We start from the raw sequence: 17,805 nt of genomic DNA, 5'->3' as shown, positions 1-17,805 counted from the left end.
AGCCTATATACTGTAAATAGAACCACGTGATCAGATGAATCATTCAAACATCATACCTAATCCTGTAGTCACGCCAAGAAAAACAATTCAAATCAACCCATGTCATTGGAAATGAAAAATATCAAAGAAATATCTTTGATCCAAGCATGTCGATATAATTATTTTGGTAGATATAAAATTGTATTTCTGTTTTATTTGAAAATATAAGAACTTCATAACTTATATTCTGAAAATCGGGTTGTTGATCATCTAGGTGTTGATGTATACGGTTCTGGAAAATGGCTGAAACTGATTGACTCTTTATCAACCAATAAATTATTGCCCTTCAAGATTTAAATTTCAGAGCTTAGAGTTCATCACCTACACAATAGCAACTAATCATTCATAAACGAAAACCTGCATATTTCTTTTTTTTAATAGATCTATAACATGGAATATCCAATCCACGTGGATGGTCTCTTCCTAGAGGACACGCCATCAAATCTTTATAGGTTGGGTGAATTCAAAGTGTGTCCTCTTCTCGCGGGATACTGTAGAGATGAAGGCACTACCTCTCTCACTCTTCGTTCCTTCTATCGGGAACATCTACACCAACGATACCGTCCTCAAATCAACCTGACGACTGCACAAGATCACGTGATATCTATGATGGCTCTGATTGGTTACAATGGAACTATTCTACGTGACGCAGCTTTAGAGCTGTACACGGATTGGTCCAAAGCTGCTGACGGAGATTTCACTCGGACCTACATCGATGTCTACACTGATGTGTTCTATGCATGCACCACGGACAGGGTCATTCGAGCTCACTCATCGGAGGGATCTCAAATCTTCAAGTACATTTTCACCCATGAACCAACAGTGTTAGTCAGAATTTGATCATTCAATTTCGATAATCATGATGATAGTTGAGAGAGGTAAAATAAGATGTGTTGGGGTCGATTTTAAGTTACAAAATCCAGTCGACGGCCCGCGCCCATGTGTCCCCTTTGGCGTACAGACATCCTGATGCATGGCCTTTGGTTTTGAAATCATTTTAATGAACCACTGAGTACACTCGCTCAAAGTGTAATATGAGTAAAAACGGCAATAAGAAAATCGACAACTAAAAGGGGGCAATCATTATAAAGTATACAAACTAGAACTTCCAAATCATAAGGCCTGTGTGTCAAATGCTTTTTACTTCTCTTTACCCATGATACTATCATGACCGTAGACCTGCGTGTCGAAAATCGTAAATCTATTTTCAATCTGCTTCAGCCAGGCGGGTACAATCTGTGTTTTATCATGTCTATTATCTCTATCGGCTTTAAGTGATCATAATTCTCTTACATATGGGTTTTACTCGCACATAATGATCATGCTCCATATATATATCTGTCATTGTTGCTTACAGGAGTAAGCCAATCTTATATCAAGGCATAGCAGATATGAACATGACCCTTCCCACTCCCTGGCTAAACGCGACTCATGGGGCAGATACAACGTACGTCTTCGGAAGGCATTTTATGAAGGAGTTTCAAAATCCTTTATTCAACTACACAGAAGAGAATAAAGCCCTTTCTGTCCAGATAATGAAATATTGGACTAACTTTGCTAAGTCAAGGTAAGATAATTATAACTAGTATTGATATAGATCCGTTACGACCTTTATGTAGGCCTAACTAGGATGCGCGGCTACTTTTTTTTCATACAGAATTTCCGTCGATCGGTAGAGAGCACTAATGCTCGCAATTCAAACTTGAAGTTTAATCTCCCTTTAAACCTCAGTCACATTTGCTTTACGGTGGCCTTACGGCGAGTCGAAAACAGTCATTTTTAACTTTTTTGTTTGTTTTAGCTACAAGGTGGTTTGAACAGAAATGAATAAGACGGTTGTTTTCGACTCGCCGTGTAGAAATCAATCATTTTTGGTAATCGATACTCGGAAAAAATAGGCGTTTTTTTGTTATATGGGGGCGTCGTGGTCTAGTGGTTAAGACTCTCGTCTTTCAATCTGAAGGACGTGGGTTCGATTCCAAGCCATGGCGTGTTTTTCCTTCAGCAAGAAATTTACTCACATTGTGTTGCACTAAACCCAGGTGAGGTAATTGGGTACCGGCAGGAATTCCTCAAGAAGCTGTGCGCACCGGAATCGGTAGACTAGCTTAGCTGGGGTAATATATAGGAGCGCCTTGAGCACCTAGAAAGATGGATATGTGCAGTGCTATACAAATCCTATATTATTTATTTATATTTCAGTGATCCTAACAAGTCGAGTAGAGATGATCTGATAGATGATGAAATTGAACCTTGGTTACCATTCACAACGGATGGTTTAATGCACAAAGAACTATCTCCTACTCTTAGAAATGACAGGGCAGCAAGGGCCAAGGAATGCCACTTCTTAAACGTCTACATGCCGCAGTTGAAATCAGCAACGAGTAAGTGATGTAAATTTGCTTTTTGATACGTATAAACAAATTTTGGCAAATATCATTGCGTATGTTGGTTTGATTTTCTTGCCCCAAACTGCGCACATCATTTCCAAGCGTGTTTAAATCACTGACCACTTAAAAGAAAATGTTACAATTTTTTTTGGTCACATTCTTGCCAAACAGTTGTGTCATCTGTGGTCACATTTATATTGGGGTAAAATTAACCTCTACCTTTCGGTGAATTCTGTTAAGGGTTACTTAATTACACTCAAACCTACAACATATGTGTTAATTATGTGTCAATGCATTTTGATTATTGATCAATGAGAAACAACAAATTGTCGGGCAATCAACTCACCCAAAATGTGTGAATCTATAGTGACCGATTACTTTGTGCAATAACTATAAATGTTTAATGAAAGGTACGACAAAACTATGTTGGTTAGCCATTATATTGATTCCAATATTTAAAGAACAAGTCCACTCCAACAAAGTTAATTTGAATAAAAAGTGAAAAATCTAGCAAGCAAAACGCTGAAAATTTCATCAAAATCGAATGTAAAATAAAAAAAAGTTATGACATTTTAAAGTTTCGTAAATGTTACAAAACAGAATGCAAATGAGGAAACTGACGACGTCGTCCACTCACTATTTCTTTTGTATTTTATTATATGAAATATTCTAATTTTCTCCTCATTGTTCAGTAAAACAACGTTTAATTCCTCCGTCAACAACTAGCTTTGTTTAATACTACATGGTTCAGTCAAGTTGGTCCTTATTGTCAAGTATGTACAAAATGAAATATTGTATAATTAAAGCGATAAAGTACATTAGTAAAAGTGAGTGATAATCATCTTCTGTCTCATTTGCATGTCACTGAATCGTGCATATTACTGTTTTGTGAAAAATAAGCGAAACTTTTTTGTCATAACTTTCTTATTTACATCCGATTTTGGTGAAATTTTCAGTGTTATGCTAGTTTGATTCTTCTATATTTACTCATATCAACATTTTTCTGGGGCGGAATGACCTTCAATTTAATCTTAAACGTGATATATGAATCGAATATCACACAAATAAATACGAATTCTTGCAATTTAGAAATTTGCCCAATTTTACTCATCTCAAGTATGACGCTTAATCTATCCCTAGAATTTACCCCTTTTAAATGAGTGAAAAGTTTACAAAAACAAGAGTTGAAATTAGGAGTGAAAATAACTCAGTCATTTCCAGTGGGCTCGTTGATTAACAGCACACTATCTCTCAGGTCACCTTTTCCTAAATTATCTCCTGAAATTGGGTAACATTTTCACCCATCTGCCGGCAGAGATAAAATGCATTCATTCGTAATTTTTATGAGTTATATTAACGAATTGTTCTCATTCCCGCTTTCTATCAGAATCAATAACGGAGGACGTACAGCAATGGAAGCAGGATTATAAATCGTGGCAAGAGTATTTCATTTCTTGGAAGGACCGATTTGAACATCTTAATGAATAACTTTCTGTGATCCATTTCTGGACGGTATATACACCAGCTTTCACCGATTGAATGATTAATCATATATATATATATGTATTATTATTATTATTATTGGCTTATTAAACCATATCATTCGGTTTAACTGAATTAAATTGATGTCATTTTATTGTTTTCGCTCATTTTCCAGGGGAGCGTTTCATGAAAGGACTTAACGTACGCTTTATCTGAGAAGTCTTGTTTTATCCGACATTTACCATAGTAACAATGCTTCTCAGCCAATCAAAATTAAGGAAAGTTGTTAAATCTGACAATTTGTCGGACGAAATGTTAATAAAACATTCCCCAGGATTTCACAAACAGTAAAATGCGCAACATGTGCGACAGGAAACTCACTAAACTTCTCGTGAGTATGAAATATTTCAATTTTCGTAGACTTATCGGATAATAAAATAAAGAATAAAGATAGAGTATGGAAGAAACCAAAGAATTAGAGCGTTGCGAAAATGCTGCCCTTTAAACTCTTCAAAGACGAGTTTAGATGCATTCACCTCCAAAAGGGTCGGGCGCAAAATTCTCTAAACATCATTTTTCTTTTATTTCTTTATTCAGTTTTCTTTATTTTTTTAACGATTCTTCGGCCCTCAAAAGAATTGCCGCCCTCAGAGGTTACGTTTCTTCCAAGCAATGATTCACATTTAACAAATGCAAACTCCAAGCATGGGCTATGATGGTTCCACAAAAAGGAAGTCAAGGTTCCAGAACTATAAAGGGCGCACAACATTGTGCTTTGCTGAGAGCAATTGTGCAAGAACCTCGCAAAGAAACCTAACTTAACCCCCCCCCCCAAAAAAAAAAAGATCTGTGCCCTTTTTTCCGTGCATTAATTTCACTTTCAAAGGGTGGGGTGTAAAATCTTCTAAATCTTCTTTATTATGATTTTGCGCCCATTAAAATGTCCTCTGTGTTGCCTACCCCCCCCCCCCCCCGAACCTAACTTCGCTCCAGTCATTCTCGAGTCCCAGACCATTGCTATGAAGCTACAAGATTAATCTTTGATTTATTTTTCTCTGCTTTCTTAAAATTGATCACTACAGTGTACACTTTCACGCAGCAATACTGAAATAATGCACGTAAGTTCTCAGTTATACTGCCGACAACAATCACGAAAAAAAGACCTTCATTATTACAATAAAGAGAGAGGATGGAACTCCATGAACAGCCCGTGGGCCTGTTTCATAAAATAAGCATATTTGCAAAAACAGTTGAAAAATACTAAAATAATTTTATTTGATTGGCTGATAATTAACTTGTTATAGAAATTGTGGAGTTTTGTAATCAAAACAAGTCTTTAATAAAATGGCCCCGTTTTACACCCCATTGAGACCGAGAATGCTAACATGGCTAAGTTTCTTTATTGTTCATGTCATTGCACCTCCCTCCTTCCCCTCCATCCCTGTGGTGTTTTAAGTAGTGAAAAAAGGGAGAAGAGGAGGGAGGGGAACAGGGATGTAGGAAAAGAAAAAAAAAGACAAAAGAGTAAACTGTAGTAAGAGAGATGTGTGCTACATACATTCAGCAATACAGAATAATCTTTTGAACGGTTGTAAAAAAAAATGCGCTTTGCTGTGTCGCATAATGGGATTAAGAACATGACAAAAGGGCATAGATGTGTTTTATAAAAAAATAAGGAAATTTGCAACAAATTGGGAGGGCATGACCCATTTTGGGCTAAAGGGGGATGGGAGCACATGTGATTTCTGCCTCATCCAGTGATTTTTCTTTTATTCTTTATCTTGAATTGATTGCTGCTTAGTTCGATCAACGCTTCACCCAAGTTGGGCTATGTATCTATTTATGATTTAATTGGAACATTGTCTCTTATTGCCCAATATTTTATCATGACACATAGCTCATTTGACCATGAGGCAGATCCAGAGAGAATTCCCCTGCTCAACCCGTAATTTTGATAATTAGATAAGTAAATTCAATGACAGATAAAGCAGGGTGTGACAATTTTGGGGTGGTAATTATGCTATTGCTTGCCAAAAACCTTCATTAAGTGTGTGTGAGAAATTTTCAACAAAATATCAAATTTTCTAGACCCCAATTCTATGAAATTCTTGATCTACCCTTGAAGTTTGATGCAGTAAACAACATCGTTTTCAAAACAAATGAACATATTCTTAAACAGAATTGTGAGAACAAAGAACTAGATTGCTGTCTGCGGTATGTTACATATTTCTGTATATTTTCAGAATTTACAAATCAAACACAAATTATGAATATTATACACTTATTATATGTTACTGGAATATTTTCAAAACTTTTAAAAATGCAGAATACAGCACATTCATCAAAATACATACAGAATACTGTATATTTGGTAAATAATTTACAAAGTACTGTTAATTCATCATAAAATGAAATTGGAAGAATATACATTGCATATATAACATTGTTCCTTTTTACAAACATTATTTTCTGATCTGTTCTTATATAATCTCTTATAAAATAATAATAAACTCTTCTACATTTTCATAAGAAACCACAAGCCTTTTTCTTTGGCCTTATTATTCAGTGTCAAATTTGTGTGGCATATGTAATAATAACTGTATCATCCAGTGAAAGAGCTTTGCATCACATTTACACTACAAAGATACCATGACACTACTCTTGCATAGTTGAACTATTAGTTTATATACCTTTCCAATATTCAGAAAAAAATGTAGTTGCTGCACCTTTATTTGATACATTAAGAATCACCTCAGTGACATCCCATTTATACCACTTTGGGTACTCTATACCGTTTTCAGTAACTCATGATTTTGGTTTGTACGCACCAGGCCCGCACAAAAATAGTCTGCACCACAAGCGTTCTGTAACTGTAGCAGATCCATGCTACTTTTTACGCTTTTACAATGGGGTTGGTCTGGTGCTGAGAAAATAAGCACCGAAAAAAAAAAACTTACATGCAGCATTATCTTAATAACATACAAGGCTGTTATAAGCGTATCTGCTCTTCATGAAAGAATCAATATCTGTGCTGGCAATTCAAATCATTTCATTTAAAATGTTCTTCATTGTTTGTTACAAGTCACACACTTTATTTGAAGTTATATTATACATTGAAGAATTGCACAGACTTATCAAATGCAGAGCCACTGATAAATATAAAAATTTCTTTTAAAAATGTCTTACATAAGAAAATATTGTTTTACAATGATTATATGGTTCTAGACAACGTATTCTAAAAAGGAAAATACACAATCAATTCATAAATTCTGATCATCTTTTGTGAAATAGATTTATCAATATAAAACAATGTATGAAAGAAAATGTATTATCAAAACAAAAACAGACCAAAAAGTACCTGAATCATTTAGTACATGAATAAACATAAATTGACACATCGTACAATAATTAACCAGATCTTTCAAACTATAGATAAAAACTAACCAAAAATTAGGATCTCATCTCTGTCTGCAATGATAAGTAATAAGTACTCAGGTAGCATATTCAAAATCAGGTCTTCAATTTAAAGGTCAAGTCCACCCCCCAAAAAAAAAATGGATTTGAATAAAAAGAGAAAAATTCAACAAGCATAACACTGAAAATTTCATCAAAATCGGACGTGAAATAAGAAAGTTATATTTTAAAATTTCGCTTCATTTCACAAAACAGTTATATGCACATCCTGGTCTGTATGCAAATGAGGAGACTGATGACATCATCCACTCACTATTTCTTTTGTATTTTATTATATGAAATATTCAAATTTTCTCCTCAATGCAAAATGAAACAACGATTAATTCCTCCCTGAACATGTGGAATTAGCATTGCTTAATACTATATGGTTAAACAAAAAATGAAATGTTGTATAATTCAAATAATAAAAAACAAAAGCAGTAGTGATTGAGTGACATCATCGACTATCTCATTTGCATGTCACTCATTTGTACATATCACTGTTCTGTGAAAAATAATTGAAACTTTAGAATTTTATAACTTTCTTACTTTACATCCGATTTTGATAAAATTTTCACTGTTGTGCTAGTTTGATTTTTCTCTATTTATTAAAATCAACATTTTTCTGGGGTGGACTTGACCTTTAAATATATCAGCTACATAATGTCAAACAGTAGAGGGCTCCTTGCCTTCCAAAGTGCACATAAACATAGTAATGCCATGGTCAAGTTGTCTAAGGCCAGGGACTGACTTTACATATGAAAGTATTGGGTTTGATCCCCCGTCATAGCACCTAGGTCCTTTGGCAAGGTCTTTGCTCTTTCATCATACATTAAACTAAATCAAATTCTATAAGAATACTTGGTAAGACAGAAAAAGAAACAAGTAGAAAGAATAGTTTATGTCATGCACATATTCAGTATAGTGCACAATAGCCCAGGCACGGTTCATATGTTTAGCCCGCAGGCCTACTCAAAATAGACATGCCAACTCTAAAGGCCACCGCACACCTTACGACCCGACTGGTCTGTGACCGAGTGAAGGGAAATGTGACGTCACAGCTCTTGTCAACTTGAGAGTTGCATACCAGTCAGAGACAAATCGCAAGGAAAATTGTAAGGATATGACATGTCGAATCCTTACAACTGGATCACAAGCTCAATCCAGCTTTCTGCCAATAAGACTGCAGGGTCGCACTTAAATATCGACATGTACATGATCTGCAACGCGCATACGCAGTAGCAAGCATCATTTTCTCAGTTGCTATGGCAAAAAGCAAAAAGAACATGCGTGAGTCGCAGACAGAAGGGTAGTCAGATCGCAAGGCGTGCGGTGTCGAGGCTTATGACTACCTTGCGATTCATGTCCCCTCGCTCAGTCGCAGACCAGTCGGTCATAAGGTGTGCGGAGGCCTTAATGCATATGGTATGAGAGTCCTGCATCAGGGACTCATGCTTGACATCTTCATCACAGCCAGTATTATAGCTACAGTGGATGGCAGTGGTTGGGACCAACTGCCACATAAGATTTCCGACCAACAATCATCATGAAATACACTGCTTCTGTCCACCACTGATTGCAAATAAAAAGTGTTCCAAAGCCAATTCCTTGAAAAAGAGGAATTCCTCTTCATTCATTTTCATCTCTAATCTTGCTTTATACATATATGCATAATTTACATTAAAGAGAAATTCCAGTAGTTGCAGTAAACACTGATTTCATGAGAAAGTCTGTAAAACAAGGCTTAATTGTCAGTATATCATCGAGGATCTAGATCTGGTACAGTTACATAAAACTTAATAAAATATTGATATCTACGCTGAAAAATGTTCACGCCGAAGATCCCCAACACAGATAAGCGCACGTGGGACAGTGTATAATTATTGCTTTGAATGTCGTGCCCGACGCCCTACCCGAATCCTGTGCTTATTTGCTGATTTCTAAGCAATTACACAATTTCTTCCAGAATCCTTTGGCACATACGTTTTATTCATGCAAACAGACACTTTGGTGGTCATTTCATTGGATTCTGTACGAACTCATTTTTATATCGTTACCAAAACTAGCCTTTACATAATTTACATTAAACATTGTCATATTTGATAAATATTAGTTTATTTTAAAAAATTTGCTAATGTCAGACATTCCTTCACTTTCGGCTTTATAAAACCACTATCTCGGCCTGAAAATACTTTGTAAGCCCATGAAATAGTGACCACAATATATTGGGTCTAGCCAGAACACTGATCAAAGCAGATACATTTCACAGTATACACAATACCTGGGCCCAGTAACACAAAATGTAGCATTTGATCTTAGACCTGATTTTTATGTTTCATTACATAGATCATTGAATGCAACAAGCACACAAATCAACTGTACAATAAATTGCTAAACTTTGTGTACCAGGTGGGTGTTTCATAAAGCTGTTCATAAGTTAAGAGCGACTTTGAGAATGACTGGTCATCGTTTCTTTTGGTAAATGGTATATTCATTGGCGATGGTTTAGCGCGTAAGACAGGTTCACCAGTCATTCTTTAAGTCAATCATAACTAACGAACAGCTTTATGAAACGGCCCCCTGAAACACAAAGTTTAGCAAATTTATTGTGTGCCTGGTGATTTGTGTGCCTGGTGATCTCATGTCAAGCTATCAAGTGGATGTTTCATAAAGCTGTGCGTAAAGTTACGCACAACTTTACACATGACTGAAACATGTTCTTGGGACAGTGATTTTCCGTTTCTAAATATTGCCTTTTCCGTTTCAGAAAATCTCAAATTCTGTTTCAGCATGTCTGGAAACGGAAATTGAGTTTCCCCATAGACTTTGTGTACAAGAAAAATTGACAATTCCGTTTACATAGAAAACCAATACGCAACGAGTAGCGATGTCAAAATGCTAGCGCTGCTCAAAATTTGCATCTACCAATGTACTAACATCGCTTTAAAATCCATTTTAATCGAAGAGATTCAAGCTAAAAAAAAAATTAGGGAAACATAATCAACATTAATATATTCTCACCTTTCATATCATTAGCATTATTTTATTGTTAAATGGGATTTTATCGCTGATTTGGGGACTTTTCGGACATCGTTTTGAGCAGTCGACGACTTCCGAATATCCGCCATTTTGGATTTGATGAATCACCGTGATCATTATATTATGACCGAACGCAGAGGGCAGCAACACACGGCCGGATTCTGCCTTCTATGCGGACGTAAGTGTAAACTAATTTGGATACGATCGAGTGATGGAGAGGCTCGAGTGTAGTTACGATGTGTTGATTGTTATGATTGTTGTTGCAAAGTGAGATCGTGTTTTTTCAGTTGATATTAGTATTTTGTTGAGGATTTGGGATTAATTTCTGTTGTTTTTTGTGCATTTTGAGAAAAAACGTGTTTTCTGTGATTTTCCGTTTGAAAAGCCACTTTCCGTTTCAAACAGCCGATTCCGTGAATTCCGTCCGTTTTCCGCGATTGCGGAAAATCACTGTCTCAAATGTTCTTGGGTGCTAAATCAGTTACATAGAGATATCACATAGCACAAGAAAGGATCACCAGTCCTGGGTTAAGTCATTCGTATCTTACAAACAGCTTTATGAAACACTCACCAGTTTCTGCCTAATATCTCACCTATACATGTTGCCTAGTTGTTAACACAAACCTTAGCAATTGATCCTGCAATGGATTTGTATTTCTTGATTGCACACACTAATCAATGTAATCAAGTGTAAAAATGAGACTTTCTATTAAACTCTAAGTCTTGTGTTACACCCCCTGGGTCCCGTAACACAAAGGTTAACCATTAATTGTATGTTTGATTTTCTTGATTTTCAAAAATGACTGTACATTGTAGTCAATGCAATCAACCGTAGAAAAATGTTATACAATCATTGCTAAGCTTTGTGTTATAGGCCCCTGGTCTTTGAACTTTGCATTTCTAATAGTTATAGGTTTCATCCCAAGGAGCTACTCATATCATAGCTCAGATACTTGGACATTCACTTCTTGGATACTATCATCTGGATTGCTTTTATCCTGCTGACTGTCCTGCTGGCTCTCTTGAAGGGTCTTATTTTCCATGCTTCCATCTCGTTTGCTTTTTCCCTTCAGACTCGCATCCACCTGGTCCTTGTTTGTAGTATCTGTGTGAATTGTAAGTTAACACAAAATAACAATCAGCACTGGCCTCTTGGTGAAGGAGGAGCTGGGGTCTGGAGCACCCTATAGATTAACCCAAAAATGTTTGTTAATGAACTCACATAGATAATTTTCAACATTGTAATATTCAACGCATTTCGGTAATATACACCTAACAAATTTGGCCTATTCAGATACATTAACTAATTATTTATCAACAAATGAATTTCTGAGCACACATGCTTTATTCACAAATTAAAAAAAACTATCGTATCCAAAAAAGCCCACATCAACATACAGTATATTGTAACTTTAGATACTAGATTATCAGCAGTAGTAGATTGCCATCACCAGGCCGGGGAGTCAAAAGCATCTAAGACAGAATACCCCCCACAACTAACACTAAAATTACTGCAAAAATGCTAGCATACACATGAATCTCTTTCATTGATACTCCGTACAGTGCATCCCATGATTGTGATCTTAACAGTGTGGTGATGGATTTTCACCACATGCCACTGGAAGTTTAAGTGCAAATTTTAGAATTAAACATTTGTGCAACACATCTGTAAAGACTATTCCCTACATTTTTTTAATGAACTGCTTCAAAATTGCACTAACCAATCTCCTCCTCCTCCTCTATGTCCACTTCGATGACATTATTTGATCTTTCAGTTGGACCAGGATTCAAGTTTGAAAGCTGAACACCCTGATGGTTCTGGTTGTTATCGTCATCGATGACCATCCTCTCCAGGGCATCATCCATCCCTTCAAGGGCATCGTCTACGGTATCGTAGATCACCACCTCCTTGATGTCCGCACTGTCAATCATACTTTTCATCTTGGGCTGGAGGAATGATATGAGAGATGTAAATTAGAGATTTAGGGTTTACACATAAAATAATCAACCTTTTTGTACCGACCCCACTTTTCCCAAGTCTGCCTTCACTTCATAAACTGACCAAGTCATGATCATTTGAGAGCATTACATACTGTCAAAAGAAACAGAAATCAGAGACAGGAAATTTAATAAAGGCCTCACATACATGGAGTCAGACATACATATTTTATGAAATTGCCCAGTGCAAATTATCAGCAAGGATTGTAGTCAAGTGTATGTCATTTGTGTCACTGATTTATCATTATATGTATTTCAGTCTAAGATATTAATTTTAATAATTTAAATACAGACATTTTACAATGGTTGACACGAGCATGACATATGAGACGATGCTTCTTGAAATAAAAAAAATATACACAATGAGAATCAAACCAGTGAAGAATAGAGGGGTATAAGTTGAACGCAAAGCTGGGGGTTAGAAGCCCAAAAGGAAAAATAGAGCCATGCATTTCCGCCAAGGCATACCACAAGCATCACTTCATCACTGATCCTCACAATACATCATAAACAAAACATTGGACAATACAGGGAAAACAATTTTTTTAAAAAATAAATATTATTTCATTCTGTCTTTCTTTCCAACATGTTTTCACTACATATACTTTATTCTACCTCTGATGCTTTCTTCTCATATTCTGGGTATTTCAATTAATTTCATATACGCATAATTATTTTGTAGAACAATTTCATTTTGATATTTGCCTATTTTATTCCAATTTGTATATTTTTTAAATGTCTGTACATACCATTTGTAAACTGAATGTAATTCAGCCTTTGGCTGCTATTTTTAGTGAATATTGAAATAAATAAGCCATTCAATCAATCAATCAATCTTCAACACAGCCTTATTGACTGTGTCTGTGATGAATTATGATGATTAGGGGTGAAAACAGGCTTGCCAGAGTCCAGGGGAAAAGACATGGCTCTGGAGGTACCTTAAATTTGTGTGATTTTCAAATACTTCAGAACTATGGTCCTTAAGCTCATTATTTGAAAATAGAAAGCAGCGAAAAATGTGAACAAACTGAGCTTTTTCAAGCACCTAGTATTGTAATTAGTAACTATATCATCAGAGCTGCCAACCTGAAAAGGAACATTTCAGTATTTTTTAAGCTGAAAATCAGTATTTCGGTGAGGAAATCAGTATTTTAAAAAATACCATAGGACCACACATACAACTGAAACTTTAGAAATCAGTATTTCACATGAAACTATCAGTATTCTTCTCGCTTTTCAGTACTAAATACTGAAAATCAGTACTACTTGGCAGCTCTGTATCATCCATACAAAAAAGAAAACATGACAGTCAGTATTTTATGATGAAAGGAGAATTACCAGAGGTGAAACAGAGTATGATTATTAGTATTGCAATATTGCATTTCACGTAAAGGAGAGCAAGGTATCTACTCGGGTCTTTCTCATACTACTAGTAGGTCTATCAATTTGTCTTATTTGTAGGGAGATACACTTGAAAGCTTTAGCTTCTTTTGAGTCCCCCCCCCCAAAAAAAAAAAAAAAAAAATCTTGGATATTTTTAAAATATAATTTTCAGTTTTCAATGTTTGTTTTTAGATATGACTGAACCAATAAAATTAATAAAATGAAATGGAGGATATTACAATAATTCACCTTTGCATCAGTCTATAAATGGATTTGTATGATACAGAGTCATAAAACAGGTTTGGCGAAACAATTTATTCTCCTACCATCTCTCATACACATTAACCCTATCTAGGCCGGGGTATTTTGGGAGTTCCTATGGCCGGGGGGGGGGGCCTCCCAGGCCCCCCCCTAAGATCTCGGCCGTCGACCGCGCGATCGCGCTGAAAATTGGCACGCGGGTTGCCTGGGACATAATCTACAAGACTGTATAGTAATTTATTTCATGCGAATCGCTATTAAGTGATTATGCTAATTTATGCGTAATTAGTATGCAAAATCATACTTTTTCCTCTAACTCCCTAAATAAAGCTCCAAATGTACTAATTTTTGGTATAGAAACTCTTTGTGGTGTCCTTAGCAAGTGTACATGAAAAAAATTGTGATATCAAATCATTTTCTTATGTATTATATTGTTTTTTGCAATTTCTTATGTATTTCTTTGTTTTTTTGACCTTTTGTTTTTCATTGTTTTTTCAATGAAATTTGTTGGGGACTCTTCTGTGATCATAAAAAGCATAAAATGAATACATTTAGACTAGCAAAACTAAAAATAATCATACATTTATGAATTTTGGTTGAAAGCACAATTTGCATTGACTTTGTACACGAAATCACGTTTTTGAGCCATTTTCGGTCTGACATGCACTTACTCAATGTTACGTAATTTCGGAACCACGTACCCAGGTGACGCAAAATTGGTCTCAAAAGTTGCGCAAGACTTGAAAGTAAAAAGTCAGCGAGTGGCGCGGTCAAAAAATTTTGCACGGCGAAAATATCGCGCGATTCGTTGAGGGGGGGGCCTCCGAGGCCCCCCCCGGCCTAGATAGGGTTAAGCCAAAAAGAAAAAGAAAAAAGAAAGTGAGAGAAGCAGAGAGAAATTTTAATAGATGTTTTGATTCTCCTGGGGTCTGTTGCAGAAAGAGTTGCGTTTAAATGCAAGTAAAAAAAATCAATCGCAAGTCCCAAATGCGCGCTGTTGATTGGTTGAAAATCTAGTTGCGATTGATTGCAACTCTTTCTGCAACGGGGCCCCAGGACAATAAGTGATACATACCCTCACTCCAGCAAGTGCCAGTCTGCTTTTCTTCTTTGAAAATGATCTGACAATGTCTTTCAGACCCTGAAAGAGAGAACAAGCAGAACATCCACTTACATATTTTTTAGCAAAAAAAAATAAATTGCAAACACACATCATTTTGCTTACTTCAGAAAAATATCAAGAGACTATTGCAAGCACATAGCATTGCTTGTATATTACCATTGTCCTCATTATGATATAGAGTTATTATATTTTTGGAAATCAAACTTTAAGTGAAATTTTTAGGAAATATTTATGTCACTTCGGCGACAGTTGCTCTGATGGGAACAAGTTAAGCCAAATACAAAGTCTACCTTCCAAACTAAATAAACCCTAATCCTTATCTTCCCATTATTCTGAACCATTAACTCTATTACAATCCTAAGTCTAACCCTATACCCTCTTATACATTTAGACTGTTGTGTCACCACATAATCATAACATTACTAAATCCACTGAATAGTTTTGTTGAAAATGGATTTGATAATTTTTAATCTTATAATATCAACAAATCCTTTAAAAAAATTATCGGTAAAATTGTGGATGAGAGTTTGATATCCTGCAGATACATTTTGAGAAAATTAATGAAATGCAATTCATAAGCTATTTTCTGCTTACCTCAACAACCGAGTAATCCATGGAGGAAACATTAGAGAAATCTAAGATGGCTGCAGGCGGTTTCTCCTGGATGAGAGCTTTGTCGTCCAGGAGGTTCTGAAGCTCACCTACTGCAGGAAACCTAAGACCTTGCTCCATGTGGATAATAACAACACTCTGATCCTCCTCTTCGTCAGACTGGGGGGAGTAGGAAATATCAATTAAACATGATGGGTGGTACTGGTATTCTGATAATGGAAGCGTCGAGGTGTAGCGGTTCTGACTCTTGCCTTGTAATCAGAGGGTCATGTGTTCGAATCCCACCATGGCCTAGCGTCCTTTGGCAAGGCGTTAATCCACACTTTGCCACTCTCCACCCAGGTGTTAAATGGGTACCCGGTAGGATGTGAAAGCCTATATGTAGTATGCCTAGCAATTGAGTCTTGGAACTCTTGGTGGAATGCTCCCCAGGGAGTGGAGAAGGTGCATACAGCGTTCTCGCCAGTGTATAATACGCATGGTTCAAACACCATGCGTGCGGAAATGGAGATCAAGTGGAACCATGCGTAAAATTTCAGCGACATGCGTGGCGACATGCGTGGAAAAATTAAATGGAAATATTCATAAAAAAATAATACACTCCATGAACTCATCTTAGTGATATCAACTTAATTTATCGGGTTGCGCCGAAGTCCCACCAACTTAAGACCACTTACAGGCCTACTACGGCTAGGAAAGTGGCAAGGCGCCCAGCTAGCTCGCGGCTGCTCGCTACGGTTCTCCTCCCGACTCCCTGGTCCTTTCATTCTCTCCCAGTCATCCATGCAGACATAAAAACCACACACACAAATTCTCTCCCCATCATCACAAGATCAACTCACTGCAAACATTATACACACACAGGACACAACGCAAGCACATGTTTGACCGTGGTTTGACCCTGGCAATTGTTTCTTCGAAGTGATTGTTTATATTTTTTAATGCTGTGATGATAGAGTGATTTCCGTGCTTGACTGATATCTGATTTGATTTAATCCAAGTTTGAATGTGTGGTACTTGGTTTACTTGAGGTCTGTATGTTTACTGTTTAGTATTTTTAGCCCATTATTTGTCAAGAAACATCTGCATTCGTGTCCAAATACAATGTAAAAAGATAAAGTTTTTGTAGAACTTTCGTACAATTCTGAAAAAAGTAATTTTATCATAAAATATACCTGCAAGCCTGCAAATGTGAAGTTGAAATTATTTAAATGATGCATTAAAAAAAAAGACTATCCATCATGAATGCCGTCCAAAGCCTCTCTTTGCAATTAAATTTACCCTGACCTAATTTCTCAACACAGGCCATGTAGCAGCCAAACCCAACACAGAATGAAAAGGGCGGCAATCTTGTAACCCCTCCCCCCCCCCACCGCAAGAATATCAGATTTCCAAACATGTGCTTCTCAAGATTGTGCAATACTAGCGGAGACAAAGAAAGTTATGTAAACAACTCGCAGAGGGTTGGGACTAGTCTTTGTTTTCAGTCACTTAAGAAAATGGCAAACTGGATAAAGGTGAAATACATCCTTAAAAAATGATTGTTTGGAATGACAAGACTAAGATTAAAGGAAATATGACTGAAAAATATCCATAGTTCAATCGCTAATTTCATTACTGACAGAACAATAATATGTGTTTTATTAACTTCTGGTCAATATTCCAATATGACAAGACTCCCATTTAAGACTAGCGAGCAAATGATGGTGGGGGTTCTGGAATGAAAACAAAAAAAAAAAACTTCTCACAAAAGTCACACACAAATCCCAATACACTAACTTTGATGATACAATCACGAGTGTTGCTTAAAGCAACGCACGTGCTCTCTACTGGCTTTGTACAGTCACAGAAATACAACACACACGATAAATCCTCAGTCACATGCACACGGCATACACTGCAGGCTCCAACTCCAAGCAGAGAAAGTTTGTCCTCTGCTCAAGTAAATCATTCTGTCAGCTCCAAATTCCATGTTTTTTCTATCTCAGTGCTTGGATTCGGCGCTGGCTCCCAAGCCTACTGAAC

The 17,805-nt window shown here is 36.5% G+C and overlaps 2 protein-coding genes across 3 annotated transcripts in view; one reads left to right on the top strand and one right to left on the bottom strand.

The window, feature by feature from the left end:
- Nucleotides 1–424: 424 nt before the first annotated feature.
- LOC121422247 (acetylcholinesterase-like) lies at nucleotides 425–3,990 on the top strand. Its single transcript, XM_041617158.1, has 4 exons — nucleotides 425–863; nucleotides 1,397–1,606; nucleotides 2,242–2,423; nucleotides 3,817–3,990. The coding sequence occupies exons 1-4, from the start codon at nucleotides 430–432 to the stop codon at nucleotides 3,915–3,917; spliced, it is 927 nt and encodes a 308-aa protein (XP_041473092.1). The 5' UTR covers nucleotides 425–429; the 3' UTR covers nucleotides 3,918–3,990.
- A 6,875-nt stretch (nucleotides 3,991–10,865) lies between these two features.
- The window catches only part of LOC121422484 (sodium-independent sulfate anion transporter-like), a 28,081-nt gene continuing 21,141 nt past the window's right edge, over nucleotides 10,866–17,805 (bottom strand). For both annotated transcript variants that reach the window (XM_041617558.1, XM_041617559.1), the window contains exons 13-16: nucleotides 15,763–15,939; nucleotides 15,121–15,186; nucleotides 12,125–12,350; nucleotides 10,866–11,508 (exon numbers count right to left, since the gene is read on the bottom strand). In XM_041617558.1, the coding sequence (XP_041473492.1) occupies nucleotides 11,342–11,508; nucleotides 12,125–12,350; nucleotides 15,121–15,186; nucleotides 15,763–15,939 (636 nt within the window). In that variant the 3' untranslated portion in view covers nucleotides 10,866–11,341. The remainder of the gene's footprint in view (nucleotides 11,509–12,124; nucleotides 12,351–15,120; nucleotides 15,187–15,762; nucleotides 15,940–17,805) is intronic.

This window comes from Lytechinus variegatus, chromosome 10, assembly GCF_018143015.1.
Source record: "Lytechinus variegatus isolate NC3 chromosome 10, Lvar_3.0, whole genome shotgun sequence".
NCBI classification, from domain to species: domain Eukaryota; kingdom Metazoa; phylum Echinodermata; class Echinoidea; order Temnopleuroida; family Toxopneustidae; genus Lytechinus; species Lytechinus variegatus.
This window is presented reverse-complemented; position numbering and strand designations above follow the sequence as displayed.

What these genes read in the sequence shown, in the direction of transcription:
- LOC121422247 (XM_041617158.1), top strand. Translation starts at nt 430, where the DNA reads ATGGAATATCCAATCCACGTGGATGGTCTCTTCCTAGAGGACACGCCA. An exon ending in TTCACCCATGAACCAACAGT is followed by an intron (nt 864 to 1,396) that starts GTTAGTCAGAAT and finishes TGTTGCTTACAG; the next exon opens with GAGTAAGCCAATCTTATATC. An exon ending in GCAGTTGAAATCAGCAACGA is followed by an intron (nt 2,424 to 3,816) that starts GTAAGTGATGTA and finishes GCTTTCTATCAG; the next exon opens with AATCAATAACGGAGGACGTA.